Source organism: Camellia sinensis, chromosome 6, assembly GCF_055761805.1.
Source record: "Camellia sinensis isolate YWXY chromosome 6, ASM5576180v1, whole genome shotgun sequence".
Lineage (NCBI taxonomy): Eukaryota > Viridiplantae > Streptophyta > Magnoliopsida > Ericales > Theaceae > Camellia > Camellia sinensis.
This window is the reverse complement of record NC_138966.1, coordinates 161,283,891-161,294,276: the sequence shown is the minus strand read 5'-3', so window position 1 is coordinate 161,294,276 and position 10,386 is coordinate 161,283,891. Positions and strand designations below refer to the sequence as shown.

The 10,386-nt window shown below is 32.2% G+C and overlaps 1 protein-coding gene across 3 annotated transcripts; it reads right to left on the bottom strand.

The window, feature by feature from the left end:
• Positions 1–226: 226 nt before the first annotated feature.
• On the bottom strand, positions 227–4,599 carry LOC114298758 (purple acid phosphatase 15). 3 transcript variants are annotated; one of them, XM_082875222.1, is made up of 8 exons: positions 3,827–4,599; positions 3,046–3,237; positions 2,459–2,792; positions 1,976–2,193; positions 1,702–1,892; positions 1,331–1,615; positions 1,013–1,129; positions 227–397 (listed from the first exon to the last, which is right to left on the bottom strand). In XM_082875222.1, the coding sequence occupies exons 1-8, from the start codon at positions 4,089–4,091 to the stop codon at positions 392–394; spliced, it is 1,608 nt and encodes a 535-aa protein (XP_082731348.1). In that variant the 5' UTR covers positions 4,092–4,599; the 3' UTR covers positions 227–391. The 3 variants fall into 3 exon arrangements, with proteins under 3 accessions (XP_082731348.1, XP_082731349.1, XP_028099173.2); XM_082875223.1 differs by lacking the exon at positions 1,013–1,129 and having other exon boundaries at positions 3,827–4,451; XM_028243372.2 differs by lacking the exon at positions 227–397 and having other exon boundaries at positions 646–1,129; positions 3,827–4,451.
• Between the last annotated feature and the right edge of the window lie 5,787 nt (positions 4,600–10,386).

Here is a 10,386-nt window from a genome sequence, read left to right as displayed (position 1 = left end):
ACTTTTTCTGTATAGGCTATATACTTAGATTTGCTAGCAAGTCAATCTTTTACACCTAGAATTTATCAAATAGCTGTGAAAATTTCTGAGTCATGAACTACGAAGGGGAAAACGTGAGCCATAAATTTGAATTTCTTCTGGATTTAATTGATGCATGTGATTTGTGTGTGATTGAGGTATTCGGGCTATTTTACGTAGTGGTGGATTCAATATCCAAGTAAATTAGTAAAGGCCAAAAAATAGAGAACATTTTTATTATATAATGCAAGTCTTTAAAAGCACAATATTTTATTACTCCATTTGATAAATAACTAGTATTAATCCACGCATCCAAGAGAAATAAAGTTAATGGCCTCAATAATCAAATGCACTTCTGTTGCTTCATTACTCCTTAAACCTGAAGAGACCAAGCACAGAAATAAAAATGATATGAAAACAGTGTGGTTTTGAACTTTTTCCAAAACAAAAATAAACGATACCAAACAAGCAGGACTAGTGTATTTCAAATACAAAGCATAATACATACTCAAACCTAACTGTGGTTAGTTAAGATTACTTGTAAATGGCTATTTATGTTTTAGCTCCTTTGAGGCCAATATAGTGATTGATAGATGTTACGGAAACATTTAGATGTATGAACTAGAATTACTGATAGAAATTCACCATGGATCAGAAATTTAATAATTATGTCTGTTGAGACCTACTGATTCCTCTGTTGTTACTGTTTATGGTTTTGGTTTCTAGTGTGAATTAGAGTACATGTAGTCAAAGAACTATATCATGCTTAGTCATCCCAGAGCACAAACTTAGTACGATGACGTCGTGTTCCCAGACCAATAAGAGCACTAGTCATGAGATGAATGGAGCCGGCTGACGTGGTGTTTCCAGACCAATAAGAGCACTAGTCATGAGATGAATGGAGCCGACTTGACCTGCCTTGGTCAGTTAGGTAGGAAACAAGGTCGGCTCTATATATTCATCATCATTTGCATATTTCACTTGGATTAATTACCTTTGGTCCCACGGGGCACCTATCAGGTTGCCTTACAATGTAAATCTGATCTCCAGCCATGTTGTACATGCCCTGATTCCGGTGCCATGACCACAGAGCATGTGTCTCATTCTTCACCTGTGCTCCAAACATTGCCCCATTATCAGTTTGAAATTCTAGTGACAACCATTCTTTTACTGGAAAATTTTGAATTAACAGATCTAAGTAGGTAGTAAGAATCTAAAAGGGGTTAAAGAGTCATCCAAATAAAACAATGACATATTTTGTTCAAAGGAGGCGTGTGCCAGCATTGAGAGAGGGGGAGAGAGAGAAAAGTACCTCTAGAATCCCATGTCCAAAGCTAGTTTCCCTGTATGCACTGTAATCAGGCTGCCGGTCCCAACAAAACTTACCTGCGGCTGGGCCTGAGGTAAAGTTGTATGCACAGAATCCACCCATGTAGCCATCTGGTGTGGTGGATGGGTCTGGACAATTACCCGGTTCATCAGCATGTGGAATTGCCATCTTCTCTCGGTTACCACCATCACCAACTGTGATATAAACAGGACCACACGGATCCAATGTATAGTTATATACTCTGTTGGACCTCTCATACGCATGAACCTGTTGATTTTCGCTAAATAATTAGAACCATCAAGACCAATGAGAGTCTTTTATTTCTTGCTCACAAGGAGACAGTAGACACTTACATGTCCATTAAAGACCATGTCAACACCATATTTGTAGAGCAGTTCTTCCATTGCTACCTTCATACACTCGGCCTCTCTGTAATGTGCCTTGTAGCTGCTGTACCATGGTGGATGCCACATAGCTACCAACCATGGAGTCACTTTTCTGTCAACTTTAGCGAGGTCTCTCTCCAACCACTTGTATTGATCCGCTGTGGTGGGAAACAAGAATAATATAACAAAAGCAATGGTTGTAAAACCTTACTGGTGGACACAGTCGTGTAAGTTTAATTACCTGATTTATTATAAGCAATGTAGCCCCCGAGCATTATGAAATGAATACCTCCTGCATTGAAAGAATAATATAAGGTGGAAGAAGATTCGCTTTCCTCAGATGGGAATGCAAATCGAGAACTGTAAGATGCAAATGTCAGATTTCCAGCCTGTTGTTCTATATCATGGTTTCCTTCTATCACCATTATTGGAACTTTAGATACTAGAGGCTGCATAAACCTGAAATAACATATCCCGTGGTATATGCATAAGCAAGATTGCAAATGAATTGACATAAAATGAAATATTAGAAACATAATATAAGCAAGATTGCAAATGAATTGACATAAAATGAAATATTAGAAACATAAGGACTAGAAAGACGCAGGATTAGCAGTCAAAAAAGGTAGTATATGTCATCACCTTGGAAGGCTTCAGTTATTATTATTATTTAAATAAAAAAAAAATACTGAACTGATTCCGAGAATGAAGGCTGGAGAGTTACCTGGCCCAATAATCCCAACGAGGCTGATAGGTCTCATGAATGGGTGTTTGTGGAAACGAACAAGAGTAACAGTCCGAACCAGTACCATTTGTGAGATACAAGTTAGCATAAGTTACATCCCCGACTAATAGAACAAGATCAGGATGATTTCTCATCAAGTGGCTGATTGTTGAAGTGGTATTATACGTAAGACCCAGATCTCCCACCACTGCTATTCTTTTTGGATAATTCCTAGGACCCGAAACAGGCATTGTCTTGAAATAGGACACATTACTCATTGCTGGTATAGACGGATCTCCACATTGATAATAGTATACTGTGTTGGGCTTCAACCCTGCAAAAAAAAGGAAAATAAAAAAATAAAAAAAATGAACAAGTTCAAATTAACCACTTCACAGCAAATTCATCTGTATTGTGTCTATGTACACAAGCATTGAAGCCTGATGTTAATCAGTTCATATCAAATTTAATCCAAAAAATGCATACGTGCTTTAAAAGAAGTAGATTGTTTAGGATTAGGGTAGAATTGTATATTGAAATTATAGTAAAATTTTAAAATTTTATAATATTTCATGTATTAGTAATACCTGTGAGACGAACATGGTGAATAATTCCAGAAGTGTAATTCTGCAGGCCTTCAAAAGGATAGAGTTGATTGTAGATGATTGAATCCCCCTTTGCTTTGTGAGTTAATCCAGATTTCAACTTCCCATAATAAACAACACTTCTTACAGTTTCAGGGTTTAGTGGTTCAATGTTGTTGCCAATCTGAAATTCCCCTGCACATTCAATTTAATACCATATTCTCAAATACCATAGGTCAAAATAAGCGAGTTGAATCAATCGAAGATCCTAATGTTCATAATTATAGATCTAACAAAATTAATTTCCATTGATGTGCCACGTGTGCGCACACACAATCATATGTGAAATAGAAAAAAAATCAAAATGCTCTGTTTTGAGATGCAATCGTACCCACATAATTTTATCGAAATAGTAACAATTGCATTCAATAAAAGCAACAACTGTAAATCAGCTCAATCAAACAGTGAACTGCGAAATGAACATTATACCAACACAATTCATTGAGGCGTAACTACACACACATCATATGTGCAATTTTGACAACACAAAGCATATCATGGATTACCTTACCCCAATCACTCATCTTTTCCACTTTTTTTGTGAATTCAATCTTGTAACTATTTAAAAGATTTAGGAAGCAAAAATTTGATTCTCTAAAAACAGAACAACCCATGTATTCATTTAATTTCTCAAAGCTTCTACCCAAAACCCAATTCATATTCCACATCTTCCATATTTATATCAACAAATTCAATCAAATGAAGATATGGGGAAAAAATATACCAGTGATCCAAGATATCCAAACTGAATCATGGTTTGTGGAGAGAGAAACTGATATTTGCTCAGGCTCAAACCCTGTAACCTTCCTTTGCACACGAGGATCGGTGTCGGGCAAATCTGTGGCCAGTCCGCGGAAGTTGTTATCAAGAGGAACAGTCACAGGCTTGAAGGGTCCTTCAAGGGTTGTTGGGATTTCGGCATGAGCTAGGACCAAGCTATGAAGAAGAAACAGAGGAAGCCCAATTACAGTAACTACATGGAAACCCATTTCTAGAGCTTACATGAATCAAACAACCAAAACCCAGATACAAAAACAGATAAGAAGACCCTCTAGAGAGAGAGAGAGAGAGAGAGAGAAGGTGGCTAAAACTTTCTTGGATAGAGGTAGCAGTGTAGAGCACTATATATATATATATATATATTGGGCATATGTGTTTGTGTGCTTTGACGTGTATCAATAGCAGCAGTGGAGCAAACGCAATTGCAATTTTATATTAAATTTTTGAAAATAAGGAAGATATGTCATATTTTGAAAATTGTTTAGTAGTTATTAGGCATTATTGAAAAAGAAAATATTGTTATAAGGCTTCAAACTTTCTTCTTAAAAGAAAAAAAGGAGAAAAAAAAATCCAAACTATTTTTTGAGTTACATAATATAGACACTTCTGGATTACATATTAATGAAAGGGTAAAAGTGCAATTGAAAAAGAGATTGAAAATAGATTTATATATTTATTAGGTGGAGATGGAGGGAAGGTGTGGAAGATTGTTTAGATAGAGAGACAGAGTTACGGAGGAAAAATTATTTAATATTCTTAGAGCGTCTTTATTATTCATCATACACCATATTTTTTCATATTCGACAATTATTCGATATAAAATCATGAACCTCATCTTCTCTGTCAATCATAACATTTTAGAGCAATACCTAACCATGCTCTAGGAACACTAATAATCACTCTGCGAAGGGGATTGGGGTGGGGTGGTGTTGGGACATTCAACGGTTTTCTGGAAGTTAGCCTGAAAGCAAAAAGAGAGCATCAGAGGGTTCGGCTTTCTTTCGAAGCAAAAAGAGAACCAACAGCTGGACTTCCTTTCAGTTTCTCTCTTTGGACATGGCCGGCTTCAAGCCTCATGCAAGTGGCACTCACTCACTACTCTTCAAGGCAGGCCCAAAAAGTAAGAGGCTAAAGAAGTCACAAAGCTCTTGCACTCTTGTGTTCGGCATAAAAAAATAAATTAAAATTGAAGTAGAGTTAGGATCGACCTATAATTAAGTTAAAATAGGCTAGTCTTGATTATTATTTAAAGTTATGATTTAAAATGATTCTTAATTATGTTGTAATTTTATGTTCAACGAATAAGTTCTGATTATGTGTAATAGTAAAACAAGAATTTTATACTTTAAAACGGTTTTAATTACGTCCTATAAGATTGACGAATATAATATATAGTAGAAGAACAAGTATATAGTGCAGAGCAAAACCCACATAAGAGAGAAATTGTTGGTTTTGGGTGCAACATGACTCAACTTAGGTGTCCATGACATGAGTCATATGACCATATTTACAAGTGAAAATTTGAACCCATATACAAGTAGGGGTTACAGTGAAAATTAGTAATTATCTCTCCTTTAACTAATGAACCCCCATATGTCCTTTATTAATATAATAAAAGTTCTATAATAATTTGAAATCTTTTATTGGTATGAATGCAAATTAATAGTTTGAAACGTTGCGTTGTCTAGATAAAAAAAAGCAAATATTGTTGGGCACTAAAAAGTGTCTTTAAAATTATGCTTTCACACGCTAGAGGCGATGGCAGTTCAAAAAAAGTACACTAGAGTAGATTCATCAAGACATAGAGTGGACAGAAAGTTGAAGCACCGTAGAGAACTCTACTTTCTTTCAAGGGCCCAAAACACAGGCCCAAACAAAAGACGAACTAATATGAATGCCAGTATTTTTATCTTTGGTGAATTTTTATTTTTATTATTTTTTAAATGCACCTAATACAAAAAGTAAAAATATTTGTGCACAAATTTTACAAATTTACTAAAAACAAAACAAAAAATAAAAATGTGCACTTTTTTTTTTTCTTTTTCTTTTTCCTTTAGTGAAATTTTTTCAAATTAGTCAGAATTTTTTTATTTTTATTTTTTAGGTGCATCTAAATTAGGTATATTTAAAAATTAAACAAAATTGTAATTACAAAAAAATCTCAGAGTTTTACACTTGTAACAAAATAAATTTTAAATTTTAAATTTTATCAATTTAAATCCTAATCTTTTGATTGTTTTCAATTAAAACCATAAACCTATTTTTGTTAAATAAAATCGACAGAAAAATAATATATTAGTCATTAAATTCAATGTAAGTGTACATAAAATGTCTACCATTTTTGTTGATTTTAATGACAAAAATATAAATTTTTTTTGTCGGTTTTACTTAATAAAAATAGGTAAATAATTTAAATTGAAAAAAAATAGGGTTTAAATTGTCAACATAAAAATTCATAATTTATTTTGTTATAAGGGTCAAATCTTGGGATTTCTTATAATTACCCTTTAAAAAAAAACTAAATTATGGAAAAAATTTACTTAGAAAAAAAAAGAAAAAAGAAAAAAGAAGAAGCTCAAAAAATATATTTGAGTTGGAAAACCAAACAGAGTTTTCTGGAAAACTTGGGTCCTCACATATGATACAAATTAAATTTTGTATTCTTTTAAACTATATTTGAATTGGAATTTTAAAAAATAAAGATAAAAATTTATATTTCATTGAGATTTTATCTTTCTTTTTACATGTTTTTTTACATGTCAGATAAGAGGACAATGTCACGTAACCCAAGCATGAATGAAATCGCCTTCTATAAAAAAAAAATCAGTAGAATGTGAGGAAATCCTAAGATCCATCCTTCATCAATGGTGAAGATAACAATTGTCAGAAATAACACGACTATCCGATTAAGATAATCAGACGAGCACAGTATTTGGCAAGTTGGCCACTACCACCTGACATAATCTAAGTAGTTCGCAGCAGGATGATCTGACAATAAAGGATAAAGACAACCTGGTCACTTGCCCGACCAAAGTCTACGGCCAGGCAGAGCCCTCAAATCAATAACACTATAAGATGACAAATAAGAAAAAGCAAGGGGACAGACAAGAGGTAACTAAGACTCCTTTAACAAAATACTATATGACTGATCAGCATTCTAATTTGATTGTCGGAGGGTCGAAGGGTCCTCCTGACCATCTCTGATCGAAGTGATCATTGATGAATTGGTGCAACATAAGAGAGACGTTGTTGGTTTTGGGTGCAACATGACTCAACTTAGGTGGTCTATGACATGAGTCATATAACCATATTTACAAGTGAGAATTTGAACCCATATGCAAGTAGGGGTTACAGTGAAAATTAATCCTTATCTCTCCTTCAACTAATGAACCCCCATATGTCCTTTATTAATATAATAAAAGTTCTATAGTAATTTGAAATCTTTTATTGGTATGAATGTAAATTATAGTTCGAAACGTTGCGTTGTCTAGATAAAAAAGCAAACATTGTTGGGCACTAAAAAGTGTCTTTAAATTTATGCTTTCGTACACTAGAGTTGATTCATCAAAGACTTGGCGTGGATAGAAAGTTGAAGCAACGTTGAGAACTCTACTTTCTTTCAAGGGCCCAAAACACAGGCCCAAACAAAAGACAAACTAATATGAAGGAAAATGGGGGAGACCCCAGGGAGACCCCAGCACTCTCTCTGGTGCTGATTGGCCTAAATTTTTTTTTTTTTTTTTTGTTGGGTCTGCAGCACTATTGATAATATGAATGCCAGTATTTTAATCATAGAAATCTTCGGTTTATTTGGTTTAATTTTTAAAAATTGTTCGGGTTTTTTATTTTTTGTAATTTTTTTTTATCTTTTCTGAATTTTTTATGTTTTAGTTTTTTTTTTTTTAAATTTTTTTTTCAAGTGCACCTAATGTAGACGTATTAAAAAGTAAAAATATTTGTGAACAAATTTAAAAAATTTACTAAAAACAATACAAAAAATTAAAATGTGCACTTTTTTTTCTTTTTTCATTTTCCTTTAGTGAAATTTTTTCAAATTAGTCACAATTTTTTTTATTTTTTAGGTGCATCTAAATTAGGTACATTTAAAAATTAAACAAAATTGCAATTACAAAAAAAAAATCTCAGAGTTTGACAATTGTAACAAAATAAATCTTGAGTTTTTAATTTTATTATACTAATCTTTTGATTGTTTTCAATTAAAACCAGAAACCTATTTTTGTTAAGTAAAATCGACAGAATAATAATATATTAGTCATTAAACTCAATGTAAGTGTTGTTAAGTAAAATCGACAGAATAATAATATATTAGTCATTAAACTCAATGTAAGTGTGCATAAAATGTCTACCATTTTTTTTGAATTTAATTACAAAAACATCATTTTTTTTGTTAGTTTTACTTAATGAAAATAGGCAAGTAGTTCAAATTGAAAGAAAAAAAAAATGTTTTAAATTGATAAAATAAAAAATTCAGAATTTATTTTGTTATAAAGATCAAATCTTTGGATTTTTTTATAATTACCCTTTAAAAAATAACTAAAATATGGAAATTTTTTACTTTAAAAAAAAAACTCAAAAAATATATTTGAGTTGGAAAACCAAACAGAGTTTTCTAGCAAACTTGGGTCCTCACATATGATACAAATTAAATTTTGTATTCTTTTAAACTATATTTGAATTGGAATTTAAAAAAATAAAGATAAAATTTTTTACTTCATTCAGATTTTATCTTTCTTTTTCATGTCTTTATTTAATGGTGTGGAGGAATAAAACAATGGCCCAAACCCAAGCTTAGCCAAGCAGATTGGCCAAAGGAAAAAATCCCATATGACTAAAAGGTCCATCAGATAAAGGGACAACACCAATGATAGAAAGCTTTAAATTTTAAACTCTAAAGAGAGTTCTAGTGATGTGGTAAGGGTAAAAATAAATAAATAGAATAACAACAACAACAACAATAAAGTCAAAACATCACATCAATGAAATGGCCGTAGAACACCTTTGGAACTCATGTTTTAGAGCTCCAAAACATTTTTGAAGGGGACAATGTCATGTGATCCAAGCAAGAATGATATCTTCTTCTAGAAAGAAATCTGCAAAATGCGAGAAAATCCTTAGATCCATCCTTAATCAACGGTGAAGATAACAATTGTCAAAAATAAAGGCATAGGCTTCACCTATCCAAACAACACGACCGTCTGATTAAGATAATTGGACGAGCAGAGCGTTTGGCAAGTTAGTCACTATCACCTGACATAATCTAAGCCTCTTGTAGTAGAATAATTTGATGGTAAAAAATAAAGACAACCTGACTACTTGCCTGACCAAAGTCTAGTAACAAGCAGAGCCCTCAAATCAAGATGTTAATCCAACGGCCGAGGCCCTAGACAATAACACTATAAGAGGAGGAATAAGAAAAAGCAAGGGGACAGACAAGAGGTAACTAAGACTCCTTCTTTGACAAAATACTATATGACCAATCAGCATTCTGACTTGATTGTCAGAGAGTCCTCTCGACCATCTCTGGTCGGAGTGATCATTGTCGAATTGATTTTTCTTTGCAGAGTAAAGGAAGAGACACTCCATCTCGCTTTTCCTGTGAAGAAAATTTCTACCTTCCACAAATGGGATAAATTAAAAATACATCCCCTTAGAGCTGCTTAAAATATATACGAATTGCCCCTATAGTTATGAAAATTATATCATGTCCCTTCAAATTTCTAATTGCATAACAAATGATCAATTTCATTAATAAATCATCAAATCAATTAATTATTTTCAATGATGTTATAAATATATTTCAATTAAAAATTCATATAATTTTATTGTTGTATAAAAAATAGTTAGAAATTTATTTTTTATATTAGTTATGTTAAATAAAATATTCTAACAATAGAATATTTATAATTTCTAATACTGCAGTAATAATTCATATTTTATATAAATATCAGAAGATATATTTATCCGTTTTTAAGTTTCAAAATGTTATGATGTATCTCTTTAGGCCTACAAATTGACGTAATAAAAAAATATTGTAATTAAATTATAAATTTTTACAATATAAATTTTAAAATTTTAGTATGTCAAATTGTGATTTTTTTTTTTATTTTTTTACTTTGAGAACTGGGGGTATTATAAGCCACCAAGGCAGAGAGTCTGAACAAATTATAGGAAACAAATCAGAACACCCTCCATCCTAGCTAACCGGTGATCCGCTACGTTGCCAAGCCGTTTGATATAGTCAATTTTGTGTGATATTATAAAATTTTATAATATAAATATAAGTTTTTATAGGAAGATGCACTATGCACATGGTGGTGGTGGACACCGTTTTCTTAAATTTATCATCCACAAACAATCTTAGTTCCCGTTTGATTTTTTTATTGGGACTAAAAAAACATTGTAAAACTTAAGTTTGGTATATTATTATTTTTAGATAGATTAGTAATTAAATTAATTTATATGAATCATTTAATAATATTAAAG

What these genes read in the sequence shown, in the direction of transcription:
- LOC114298758 (XM_028243372.2), bottom strand. Translation starts at nt 4,091, where the DNA reads ATGGGTTTCCATGTAGTTACTGTAATTGGGCTTCCTCTGTTTCTTCTT. An exon ending in CATTGCTTATAATAAATCAG is followed by an intron (nt 1,893 to 1,975) that starts GTAATTAAACTT and finishes TTCCCACCACAG; the next exon opens with CGGATCAATACAAGTGGTTG. An exon ending in TTGGACATGGGATTCTAGAG is followed by an intron (nt 1,130 to 1,330) that starts GTACTTTTCTCT and finishes TTTGGAGCACAG; the next exon opens with GTGAAGAATGAGACACATGC.